General features: G+C 32.9%; 2 protein-coding genes across 13 annotated transcripts; one reads left to right on the plus strand and one right to left on the minus strand.

Annotated features, from left to right (window-relative positions):
* LOC109342935 lies at nt 3-8080 on the minus strand. 9 transcript variants are annotated; one of them, XM_019581017.1, is made up of 13 exons: nt 7934-8080; nt 7022-7193; nt 6146-6671; nt 5684-5834; nt 5043-5153; nt 4500-4584; nt 4373-4424; nt 4218-4315; nt 3271-3507; nt 2774-2843; nt 1981-2159; nt 946-1012; nt 3-380 (listed from the first exon to the last, which is right to left on the minus strand). In XM_019581017.1, the coding sequence occupies exons 2-13, from the start codon at nt 7160-7162 to the stop codon at nt 232-234; spliced, it is 1866 nt and encodes a 621-aa protein (XP_019436562.1). In that variant the 5' UTR covers nt 7163-7193; nt 7934-8080; the 3' UTR covers nt 3-231. The 9 variants fall into 9 exon arrangements, with proteins under 9 accessions (XP_019436562.1, XP_019436561.1, XP_019436560.1 ...); XM_019581016.1 differs by having other exon boundaries at nt 4218-4424; XM_019581015.1 differs by having other exon boundaries at nt 4373-4584.
* On the plus strand, nt 8428-12498 carry LOC109342936 (endonuclease III homolog 2, chloroplastic-like). 4 transcript variants are annotated; one of them, XM_019581018.1, is made up of 10 exons: nt 8428-8654; nt 8733-8797; nt 8934-9012; nt 9396-9514; nt 10321-10387; nt 10776-10867; nt 11070-11207; nt 11330-11434; nt 11593-11676; nt 12000-12498. In XM_019581018.1, the coding sequence occupies exons 1-10, from the start codon at nt 8573-8575 to the stop codon at nt 12141-12143; spliced, it is 975 nt and encodes a 324-aa protein (XP_019436563.1). In that variant the 5' UTR covers nt 8428-8572; the 3' UTR covers nt 12144-12498. The 4 variants fall into 4 exon arrangements, with proteins under 4 accessions (XP_019436563.1, XP_019436565.1, XP_019436564.1 ...); XM_019581020.1 differs by having other exon boundaries at nt 12065-12498; XM_019581019.1 differs by having other exon boundaries at nt 8952-9012; nt 12000-12497.

Genomic DNA, 12786 nt, shown 5'->3' on the forward strand with positions numbered 1-12786 from the left:
GTTACTTTTTTAGTCAGTTTTTCCTCAAAGTACATGTGTGAATCCTTTTCCATCCAGCAACCTTAACATTATGTAAGTTCAACATGCCAAGAAGCAGTTAACTCACTAGACTACATTAATAACATATACTTCACTTTCCTTAATATCCTTACTTCACAAGAAAAAACCCAAGAGAACATGATAAACCAATAAAGCATGGCACTTGTATGCTTCCAACATAGAGAGCCTAAATTAGTGGTCTGGTTTTGCCATATTTCTTAACTTGGCCAAAATCTGAGCAGCACCTGATTCTCTTGCTTCAACTCGATGGGAACATGTATTACTCCAGCATGAAAACTCAAAGTCAGGTCCTTTAATAGTTACATTAGCTTGGAATTTACCTTCAAAAGGTACACATTATATTTGTTATGTGCATGATAATTAGTTAACATAGATAATATAAACATCTAAGGTCATTAAGTATCACAAAGATGAACTTAAGAGCAATTAAATGTGCAAATGATCTCTATAAATTTAACAAGCACTCATGTTAGTGGTGCATTGCATGACTGAATATTGGTTAAACTAAACATTTGGTCCCTATTTGTGAAACTTGTTTTCAGTTTGGTCTCCTAAAAAAATGTAGTCCTTATATGTATACTTATTTTACTTGGTACTTGCAGTTTATTGATGTTCTAATCTGTTTGTTGGATTGATAATCATTTTCACCTTGGTCCTTATTGTAAGGATCATTTTCAGTTTTGTCCAACAAAAGTGTTACAACAACAATAAATGGTGAGGACCAAATTGAAAATAGTTGTATATATAGGGATTGAATTGATTATTTATCTTCTTACTTCTAGGGACAAGTTGAAAAAGAGTAACACATATAGAGACCAAAGTATAGTTTAACTTTGAATAACTTATGCTGCTAATGGATTCTAAATATATACTAGAGAGTCTTACCATCTGAATGAGATACGCGATAAGTTGGTAGGATCCAATTATTTTCATGACATACAGCATCAAGTTCCTGCATGATTAACAAGAATATGAAGATAACAAGCATAGTTAGCATATATTTCTAACTAATAAGTCAAGTTCTAGTTTGCACACAAAAGCAATAAATCCTTTCCAATATAGTTTTGAAGTAAAGATGTCACACAACAAAAGATAAAAAAAGGACACAACAGAGATCTGTAAGTAACATGTCAAACTAAAGTGCTTTTAAAAAGATGTATACAACAACAACCAAGTCTTTTCCAACTGGGTCGAGTCAGCTACATGAATCAAACAATGACATGAATACATGATGTTCTATCATAATTCATGTCCATAAAAAAAACCATTTAAAAAGATGCACACAGAACAAAATAAAAAGGGTTAACTTCTCATATTCGAGTATGTACTCTGAGACTAGCATTAATCGACTTTCATTATATAGTAAAAATATGAGTGCATTACCAAGAAGAAATCACATGTATCATCTGAGCAACATCACTGAGAACAAGTAGAATTGACTTAATCTCCAAATAAATTTCTAGTATTTGATGTAAGTTAATAGCCCATGCTTGCTTTTGCTTGAATAGGAATCAATCTGCTTTGTAAGTATTTTACTAAGTTGAAAACTCAATCCTTTTTTCTCACAATTTTACAACTACTTTTTCTTTAATATGTAATTGCCTTGATTATTAATCGATCTTTTCTGTCTGAATACTATATATTTCTATTAAATCACTGTATTTTTGTATCCGTATTAAGTCGTGTTCCTATTCCTAACTAGCAACATTCATGGGATCCTGCATATACAGCACAAAATAGAATTAATAAAGCATCATGTATTTGGTAAAGCATTAGTAAGTGACCATTTCAATGCACCAAAAACACCAATGACAAGCAAACTATAAAATGAAAAACCCAACATAACATGTTTTCAAACTAAACCATAGTCATGAATAATTGAAATGTTGAAAACTAATAATTGGTTCAAACATGTCTTGCCTTGCATGGACTTTGCACAGTGAGCACAGCCTCTGTCAATCTTTTCCTCTTAAAACATGGAAGTGAGCATTGATCCTCATTATGTTGACACATCCTTCCTCCATTTCTTATCCATATATCATTACAGCCTTCTATAATAGATTCTATCTTTATTTCCAAGTCATCATCCCGACCTACTTTTGTCAAGCAAACAAACATCAAGCAATAGCTTTTTATCGTTTCATCGACAAAATTTATATGGTAGAGGAATAAATAAATTCATATAAGCCAACTATTGTCTCAAGCTTTAAGCCTCATGATCAGGATTGCACATTTTATGACTAAAAAGATGGTTTATAGTTGGTGATACATGCAGTTATGAATCTCCTGGAGTGAAGGCTCGTTTAATACAATAATTTCACATTGAAATTTAAGGTCCTTCAATTTTAGATTCGATCAAACTAATGATAGATTAAGTTGGTGATGCTCCTTAATATACACTACTTTTTGATGAATTGCTTCTTGCACCTAATATGCTTGTTGAGTTTGAGATCCTAACAACAGATATTCCCTAGAAAAGTCCTATAATTACATGTGATAAAATGGGGGAAAATGCCTACAAGAATCCCATAATCAATGTCCTAAACCAGTATCATATCTACTCGAAAGCTTGTTTGATACTAAATCAGAAAAAAATATTATAAAAAGGATGATGCTAAACACTGAGAAATACTGTGAAGGTTAAAAGGGAAAAATCATACTGATAAGAAAAAACAAAAGCAGGGACAAAGAACATGGTAAAAGGAAAATGTACCAGCTGAGATTCTCTGAATTTTTTTATCACACAGAGCAATCTCATCCTCTATCATGCGCTGCTGAAGAGCCTTCACAAGAAACTAAGTCTAAGATAAATGCAAATGCAGATATTTTCACCATATGAATAATAGTAGGAGGTTAATCCTTAAAGTTAAAGAAAATCAGTAAAGTAGGTACACAGCAATAGGTGCATTTCCATGAAAGAAATACACGGAATACTAATTTCAAGGTTGAGACACAATGGACTACAACAATAGGATTAACATACAATAGAAGTACAGAACACATTGAAGCATGTAAGTTATGACTTAAATAAAAAAATTGGTTTGGTGTTAAGCACAAACTTATTTCCCTATCTAGTCAAGTTACTAATACATAACCATGTATATACAATCTCGATAAGCATGTGTATATGTTGCAGGTGTCGATGCATGGTTATTCAGAATAAATAAAAACATTCATGTCATTAGAAAAAGCAATGAAGAAGGTCTTTACCAGCTCATTCCTCTTTCCTATAAGAGCAGTGAGGGCAGTTTGTGACAATGTTTCCCTCTTTGAAGATAAAAGAGTTTGTAGCTTCTGAAGATCTGAGTTGCAATGATTTGCAATCAAGGCACATTCATTGACAGCAGCTTTTTCAGAAGCGGTATTGACACAGTTCTGATTACAATAAGATTGATTTTTTATTTCATCCACGGTGATGAGCATCCTTGTTGAATCGTCCTTCTCAGCCTACCAAACCAATGGCATGCAAGGAGTTGAGAATCAATGAATATTGGAAGAAGCTTTGAAACTACTTTTTTAACATAAGAATTTTCATGAGCAACAAAAGACGAAAAGTGTAAGTAGGAAACAATATCTGTGACCCATACTCCCTCTAGAGTCTAGCCTCAGATGTCATCACTCAATCATATATATCAGTTTAAGCAAAAGTGAAAAACATAAAGATTGGCAATGTTACACAATCACATTGACTTTTTATACAAACTTAATCCAGAGATTAGGCCCACATATGCACATAATGCAGAATAGGAAGCCCATATCTGCAAATTTTGTAGAAGATGAGAGCGATTCCGTAAATTTCTGGATAGACATCATTACTTTAGGCATTAAGTGGAAATTTCATGCTTCAAAAAGGTTAATCAGCTTTATGTCACAGAACTAATTCATATATGCATAAGGCTTGATTTCAGCAACAATTAAAGTACAAACCTCATCAACTCAGTTAGAGGATTCACAGTTTTAACAAGATTGTGCTCTTAGTAAACTTCAAAATTTAATAAAACAAAAAAGAAATGCCTCACATCATATCATTAAGGAAACCAAAATGACAATTACTTCCAACTCGGCAGCTACTTTATTAGATACAAGTAGAATCAACTGCAGTCAGAAGAAGGAAAGCAGTAAACTCAGTCATTTAGTTGAGTCGATAAGTTTAGAACCTTAACTAGGGCTGAAGATCCATTAGAATAATGTTGCACATATGGAGTCTCTATCTCTTGATCTTCACTAACTTGTAAAGTATGAGCAATATCCTGGCATTCTGCTATATTTTGAGACGGAAAAAGTGTAGGGTCGTCCACATTCATATCTTTGGCTTCCTCAATAGAATCGGACTGTATAATTGTGCAGCTTCCATTGTTCTCTTTCTGATTCTGAGATTCAATGTCATCACTTCCCGGCTTGTTATAAAGGGTGACAGACATGCCCTCGTCGCTGCTTACATGTGATTCTGTCACCTCAGGGCTGTCTGCCGTTATATTTTTCTCTGCCAGCTTTGGATCTTGCAAACTATTTGAGAATGTTTCTCTACAAAGGTAGAATTTATTACACAAATAAATGACTTTATCTTATTGGGGGAGGTACCAATGAAAACATAAAATGGCAATGATAGATAATTAGAGGAAACGCTACGTTAAGGCTCTGATATTTATGATGATGGGCACATAATATATTTCTGCAAACTTGTCCATTGTGCAACTCTAGGAGGAATATCAGAATATGGTTAATAAGGACTTCTAACTTGAATGTATTATCCTATAAGCTCGTAATCATAATCACCAAAATTGGTTCTAGATAACAATACTAGTTTTTCTTTTGGAATTGTCCTTGGTTCCAACACACATAATGCTAGATCAAGAATAAAACTTGGTGAAGCATAAAAAAAAATAGCATCACTCACAAAACATAGGATGCAAAATAGTAAAAGTACTACTAAATCAAACATAATCAGGCACTACAAAATGGGTAGGGTCAGTTATAGCAACCTTGAAATCCAGTCTGAGATTATTTGAGAATAAGGAAGCACATGGAAGTATTCGACAACTGGGGTAAATATCCAACTGCTAGAACTCTTTTTGACTAAAGGACCCTGCAAACTATACAAAGATAAGACAAGATGTTATGAAGAAGCATATGCAAAATTTGATAACAATCATATTTACTTCTTTATGACAATCATTTAAAAGTTTACAGACAAATATCAAAGCATTAAATAAAACAGAAACTTCAAAAGCGATAAGATAGTGCAGGCCAGCTTAATGCATGTGTCATTCTATGACCTCCTATTGCATAACGAAACTAGAACAGTAACAGAAGACACCCTTATAATAAAACTGTAATATTCTGGCCAACAAGTAGTGTTACAGTGATATTCCTGAAAAATTCAACAAACTATGAAATGGAAGCTAATAAATACGCTAGTTACCATTCGAAGATTCATAAACTAGTTCATAACTTAATTGAAAAGTAAGTGAAGCAAATTTGTATGTGCAACACCTGAAAAGCTGACAGAAAAAGGCAACATTTCCCCATGATCCTACCGATGGAAAAATAGTTGACAGCTATGTCATTCACCCTTAAGATCTGAGCATCAGTCAATAGCAAAACAACAGCAATTAAAACGAACCTTTCAATTAAATATCTGATAGGAACTTGATTATCCTCCTGACTGATCAATTGGGAGCACTTCATTATGTAAAAGCGTGAAGCTGCCGTCTCTTTGCTCTGAGAATATACAGTGCAGCTTTCCAAAAGCATAATATCCGTCTTATCGATACCTGTATCGTGTAGAAAAATCATATTCTACTTTTCATGAATCAAAAGCACCCATTAAAGGAAAAATTCAGAGACGATAATACAATCACTAACAAGTTCAAGTATGACACAATAACTTTCATACTGAAAAATGTTCATTAAAGACTGAAGTGTGACTCGATAATAAGCTTAAAATATTCCGAGAGCACAAATAAAAGCTTACAGCATAAATTAGACATGTTAAATATTAGAAAAAAGTACATAAATTAAGACAAAAGTACAATAGATGCTAAGTATAGCCATAACAAACTTTCAGTAGTAGAAGGATAACTACCTGCAGCTTCTTTTACAGCAGAATACCCTACTTGCAGAAATCCAGAATCATCAACATTTGATTCATCTTTTGTACGCTTTTTTACGACTCTTCTCTTTTTGTATGTAACCATGGTTCCACTTCTAACATCAGAGCTCTGGCTGGGGCTGTCCACATCTTTTTCAAGCACTGACCATACCCCCTCAGTGATGGAACTAAACAGCAACACACAGTTCTTTTTCTCGCTGTCGATTAAAAGGACAGCAACTTTTGAAATTGGCCATCCCTTTATGTTAGGAACATTTTTTGATGCATCTAAACACATACATATATCACATGCATCCATTATCTTTTTTTCTGTTAACGACAGCTGTTTCTCCGCATCAACAAGCTCAGTTTCATCAGGCTTTTGCATGTATTTCATATATGCTAACAGAGGTGGCCTCAGATTCACTGCCAACTTACAAAAATCACCAAACTTCAAAAATGCAAGTTCTGGATGCTGTTTTCTGTGGTAGTAGTTGTACAGCAACACAACAGAATGCACCTAACACCGAAGATTACGAAATCCAGAATAATTAATATCCACGGAGATAGTTACCTCCACAAATGTAATAGGACTAAATAAGACATGGCAAGATGTTCTGTACTCTTCTCTCTGGTTCCGTCCCTTTTAGTGGAACTAAAATACAACAACAACCAAGTCTTAATTCTACTAGGTGAGATCGGTTAGTGGAACCGAAATGTTATACTAATTAATCTTTTTGTCGTTTTGTTTACAGAATATACCAAAGACAAAAGAACTATGCATGTTCTATTCTGTCTTGTTCTAACATGTCCACAAATAACTACCAGTAAGTATATGCTTGTAAGGGTCAAAGAGGTGAATGAAGAAACCTGTTTTGCAAGTGACTGCTGCTGAGATAGTGTGGGATTATCTCGGCTAGTAGATTTCGCTGGCAGCATCGGATCAACCAAGTATTCTAGAAATGCCTTAACTGTATCCTCAGTACAACAAACATCTGATGGAGCAACCATGTTCTATCCACTGGTTTTAGTTCCACTCACCCTTCACATACATTTTAAGTTCCATTCAAACACAGATTATAGCTAACAGAACAAACTTGCATTGCAAACATATGCGTGCAAAGGGGGGAAACAAATCATCACTATTTCTCAAAAACAATTAAATAAAATTGTAAACAAAAGAAAAACCACACATTTCTCTAACACCTTACATCAAAACTAGCATATAAAGTCTTCCTAATAAAATTTGCATTAACAAATTGAACAAATATCATTGCTTAGACATGCATGTTCTATAAACCCCAAATAATCAACTTTACCAAACATGAGTTTCACAAATGTTTGCACATTCTCAAATGAACCGTTCAATAATCTTCTCTGCATATACATTTTTGTAAATAGCTATAAAAAATTCAGCTTATCTAGCACATTTTATCAAAAAGCTATAAAAGCTGACATTTAGTTTATGTTCCCTTCAGATACATGATTTTTTTAGTAAAATCTAAATCAAACAAAAATGTCAAATGACCCTTTTAGCAACAACAAAAAAAAACACCATTTTAAGGGGTAAAAAACTAAACAACCACACTCAATAACAGAAATAAGAGTTATTTTAAACTGGGAATTTTTCAGTTGAAGAAATAAACCTTTTTAATTTAAACAACACTAGTCTCTTTGTCTGAAAAGGCCTAACCTTTATAAAAAAGTATATGCATGCAATGGAATGTTAAAGTTTGTGACTTGGAGAAGAAGAAAAAAAACAAGATACAGAATAAAAATCACCAGGTGAAGAAGAAAAGATGGTTCCCTTTGGAATGGAGGAGGAAGTAGTAAATACTATGCTCTCCTACATAGTTTATTGTTAACAGAGAAGGTGAGGTGGGAAAACAGTGAAAATGTTTGAAAATGAAAGAAGAGGAATAGCATATCTCTACAACATGGTTATGTTGGATTCATTGTTGAACTTTGTATTGGTCATTAATCGAGAGATAAATACTCAATTTTCTTTATAATTTTATTATATATAAAAAGATAAAAATATCATGTTATTTTTCTTTTGATTTTTGTATTACTTATCCTCCATTCAGAGAATCTTTACTATTCATTGTTACCTATGCTCCAGTACTACCTATTGCTTTTGCACACAGATCAAAATGCCATTTTTGGTATTGGTAAATTTTATTTATTCTCGATAAAAGTGTCATATTATTTGGGTTTAAAAAACCCACCTTAATTCCCTTTTTAAATACAAATAAGTCAGAATGTTAGTATGGAATTTAAGGCATGCTAAAATGTCAAAAGGGGGAAGAACATTAAACTAAATCTACATTTTAGTCTTAGTATATAGTCTATAATATTGCTTAATTCTCAATTGAATGAAATCAATAATTTGTATAATTGGTCCCTCCTCCAAATTCCAACATGTTTGGATTGTGTATCAAGCTCTTCCTTATTTCTGCAACAACAAGAACAAGATCATGCTTTTCCTCCAAAATTCACCCAGGTAACTCACTCTATCTTTATCTCATAAAATATTCTAATTTTTTCCAAAAGTTCACATTTTTTGCCAATCATGATTCAGTTTCTGTGATTGTGACCAAGAAGAGACCCAAAATTAGTGTTCAAACTCAAACTGAACACCAAAAGGTGAAACTCAATTTTTGTTTTTTAGAGTTTTTTTCTGCTCACCAATTTTAATTTTCAATTTGTGTTACCATTTATGTGCCTGTTTTTAATTGCGATGTGAAATGTTTTAACTGCAAGTACTTTATAAAAAGAATAGATTTTGATGCTGTGTCAGATTCCTACTCATGAGATTGAAGGATTTGCATACAAAGGAGCAAATGAATTGGCTCACCACAGTGAGTGCCTCTTTCTTAGTTTAGGGCTCATTTAGTTAAGCTTAAAAAAGTGATTCTAAAAAAGTAATTTTGATTGTGTAGATTTCATGTAAATCAAAAAGTTGATTTGTGCTTGACCATACTTATAAAAAAGTGTTTTTTTTTTCCTTATGTTAATATATCTTCTCATACAAGCTGAAATTTTTTGTTTTTCTTAGCTTCTGCATTTTGGTACAAGTCCAACAAAACAAACATGTAAATGTTAGAAATGATTTTCCATAAAAAAAAAATCACTTATGTTCTTGTTGTAAAAATAGCTTAAACAAATTGGCTTTAAGGGATTAAGAAAATATGGTGTTAGGAAGCTGAAACTATGCAGTTCATATATGAGATATGACATATAGGTGAATCACCTGCCTACTGGGAAAAGGTGCTTGAAGGGATTGGCAAAATGAAGTGTGTTGCATATGATCCAGTAGACACTATGGAATGGGACAAAGCTGGTGATAATCTTCCACCCAAGGTCTAACTCTGATTCTCTATCCTAAGGTTTAATGCTAGAATAATTATAAATCCTCCAAAATGTTGGAAGATAAAATATCAATCAGAACATTGTGTTGGATGTATGGGCATAGTAGACAATATATGATCAGAAATGAATGTATTTGGAAGAAAGTCGGAGTAACTCCTATTGTAGAACATACGGCATAATCATGCCGTAGGCGGTTTGGACATGTGTGAACGAGACTTTTAGAAGCTCTAATAAGGAGAATAAATTAAATGAAGGTTAGTTCAATTTCTAGAGTACGAGAGATGCCAAGAAAAACCATATGCGAAAACTGAGATAAATATTTTGTTAATGAACATAATTTATGATAGAACATTATGGTGTCGTTCGATCCATATCGACGACTACACCTAATGAGATTAAAGCTTAGTTGTGGTAGTATATTGAATGTATTTACTTTTTCATTATATACTTTATTTATCTAGTATTAGGAGGATATAGTAACACTCTTCATGCATAGTTTGGCTAAAGTAAAGCAAAAGTCCCTCCTTGCAATTGATTTGTTGAACAGTGCATGTATTAATCATTCTCACCAAAACTAATCCGTGGCCTTTGTGCAGTCTCTTATTAGTCATTAATATACATTTTGAACCTTGATTTCTGTCACAGGGAGTTTTTAGTGTAGTATAATTCTCTTTAATTGTACTCTATGAACCATTGTGATTATGGTAGCATTCTTCTCTTTATATTTCAGACCTCAGTATGAAGCATGATGAAATGGATAAGTTTACCCTTACCTTAATTCTTATATATATAATCAGGAAAGAAGATTTGCTGTACTGGCATCATCCCTTTTATCAAGCCAAACTAAGGAGCATGTTACTCGTGGTAACTACATATGCCTTCTCAATGTTTATGGTCATCAGAAAATGTTTGTTCAGATTTGCTTTTCTTTTGTTATTAGTTTGCAGCTTATGTACATAAAGATTCATTCTATGATCTAATGTGTTTTTTTTCATCATATACATAAAGGCATGTCCTAAACCATGTCCTGTACCAATGACGTTGAAGGCCGAACTCTTAAAATGAATGTGTTGCAAATAAACTGCTAAGTTAAAGTTATGCAGCTTTTGTACTTTGACACCCAAATTGTGTTCAGTGTTAACCATCTATCATGTTTTATGTGATTAATACTTGGAAGTTGCATTAAAAGTATTGTCTTATTTCAATTTGATTATGAAACAGTTCTAGTGACAATTGTGTATTTTAAGAATAGGAGCAACTCGACGCCTTCATGAAAATGGTCTGCTTACTGCTGATGCTATCGAAAAAGCGGATGAAGAAACCATCAGAAAGTTGATTTACCCTGTATGTTCTTTGGCGTCTTTTGAATAACCTTTCCTCTCATATGATTCCAATAATCTCTATTTGGTGGCGAATTAAGGATGCTACTATTCAAGCCTCAGTTTCCCTAGTTTTCATGCTATCATGTCAATTTAACTCGTGTTCATTTTATGTTCTATTAATATATATACCTATAAGCTTGTACTTTTGGGTACCCTTTTTCCAGGTTGGGTTTTATTCAAGAAAAGCCAGTAACTTGAAGAAAATTGCCAATATTTGTCTCATGAAGTATGATGGAGACATACCAAGCTCAATTGAAGAACTACTCTTACTTCCAGGAGTAGGTCCTAAGATATCTCATTTGGTATGTTCAATTGCTTTTCTAATTCAAGCAGCATGTGTGATTAATTTTTATAGGTTCATTTTGCTAGTGGCATTAGTTTTTTCTTTTCTTCTTACATGTTCATTTTGTTAATGATACTATAGGTTATGATTCTTGGATGGAACAATGTCCAAGGAATATGTGTAGATACTCATGTTCACCGTATTTGCAATAGACTTGGATGGGTTTCAAGATCAGCCTCAAAACAGGTTTCTGAAATTAATACTTATACTTTAGAAGGTGCATTTATGATCTACATTTTACTAGTTCTAGTTTTCCCTCTTTGATTGGGTTGCTTCTACTTTCTTCTGCTAATTTGTCTCTAAATGTGACAAATGAAAGTTAATATTCTCCTTCAACTTCGCAGAAAACTTTGATGCCTGAAGAAACAAGAGTGGCGCTGCAACGGTGGCTTCCAAGGGAAGAATGGGTTCCAATAAATCCTCTTCTGGTATGCTCAACTTATTCCTTTTCACTGTATATCAATAGATGAAACTAAATGGTTATGTTTAGGAACAAAACTTAGGTGTTGGTGCTAAAAACATAACATGTTGTGTAACTACTCATCAATAAAACTAACATGTTATATTCTTATATTAGAATGTAATAGTTGTTACATATAGCTAAGTTCATATTGAATAGCAACACTAAAAGAATAGCACCTAAGTTTAGTACTATTTGGAATGCATTATGTTGTGTTATTGGTGCAATGCTATAAGCTTTTTTGGGCATATTAAATCATTAATCTTACAACATTCTTTTCAATATGAATAGGTAGGATTTGGAAGGAAAATTTGTACTCCTCTATGGCCTCACTGTGCAGAATGTGCTGTAAGTAGGTTCTGTCCATCAGCATTCAAGGACACTCCAAATTCATCATTCAAGTCCAAAAAGTCTGCACTGAACAAGAAGCTTTAATCAAACTGATTATTTTGTTTAAGGTTTGAAGCAGTGATAATTCTCTTAAATGTCATGTACATAGGCTAAGAGATTGGTTGTGGTCAAATTTTATAAGGCTTACATTGCATAGGGAGGGGATCTACTTATTACTAAAGGATATTACTCTACATTTTAGTCATCAATTTTAGGGAAATACAATGGTTTGAATTAGTGAGTAGATCTAAACCGTTAGATTTCCCTACAATTGATGGCTAAGATGTGGAGTATGGTTTTTAAAAATGAATCTCATTCCTATTACATATATCTAGTTTTGTACTAATAATATTGTAAGAGTTTAAAATATATGCACCGGCACTGTAAAAATTTTTACACTGTCAGTATATACATGTTAAATCCATACTGTAATACCATTGTAGAGGAATGTTAGCTTAATTTTCTCTCTTTAGTTTTATTGTATGTTTTACTTCATTTTTCATTTGATGAGTTAGAGAAGTGTTGAATTCGTTAAACAATAATATATCAATGCATCATTAGGTGCAAGAACTATACATCAAAATTAAATTAAACTTGAATGTTTATTTTTGTCTTTTATTTTTATGTATGATATTTTGCAAGCTTTACAGATATCTAGAAACATAAGACTTGAATGTAGTAATTAAAA

Source organism: Lupinus angustifolius, chromosome LG03, assembly GCF_001865875.1.
Source record: "Lupinus angustifolius cultivar Tanjil chromosome LG03, LupAngTanjil_v1.0, whole genome shotgun sequence".
Taxonomy (NCBI): domain Eukaryota; kingdom Viridiplantae; phylum Streptophyta; class Magnoliopsida; order Fabales; family Fabaceae; genus Lupinus; species Lupinus angustifolius.

What these genes read in the sequence shown, in the direction of transcription:
- LOC109342936 (XM_019581018.1), top strand. Translation starts at nt 8,573, where the DNA reads ATGTTTGGATTGTGTATCAAGCTCTTCCTTATTTCTGCAACAACAAGA. An exon ending in CTCAAACTGAACACCAAAAG is followed by an intron (nt 8,798 to 8,933) that starts GTGAAACTCAAT and finishes TAAAAAGAATAG; the next exon opens with ATTTTGATGCTGTGTCAGAT. An exon ending in GTCCTAAGATATCTCATTTG is followed by an intron (nt 11,208 to 11,329) that starts GTATGTTCAATT and finishes ATGATACTATAG; the next exon opens with GTTATGATTCTTGGATGGAA.
- LOC109342935 (XM_019581008.1), bottom strand. Translation starts at nt 7,162, where the DNA reads ATGGTTGCTCCATCAGATGTTTGTTGTACTGAGGATACAGTTAAGGCA. An exon ending in TAGGAAAGAGGAATGAGCTG is followed by an intron (nt 2,844 to 3,270) that starts GTAAAGACCTTC and finishes TTTCTTGTGAAG; the next exon opens with GCTCTTCAGCAGCGCATGAT. An exon ending in TCGCGTATCTCATTCAGATG is followed by an intron (nt 381 to 945) that starts GTAAGACTCTCT and finishes TACCTTTTGAAG; the next exon opens with GTAAATTCCAAGCTAATGTA.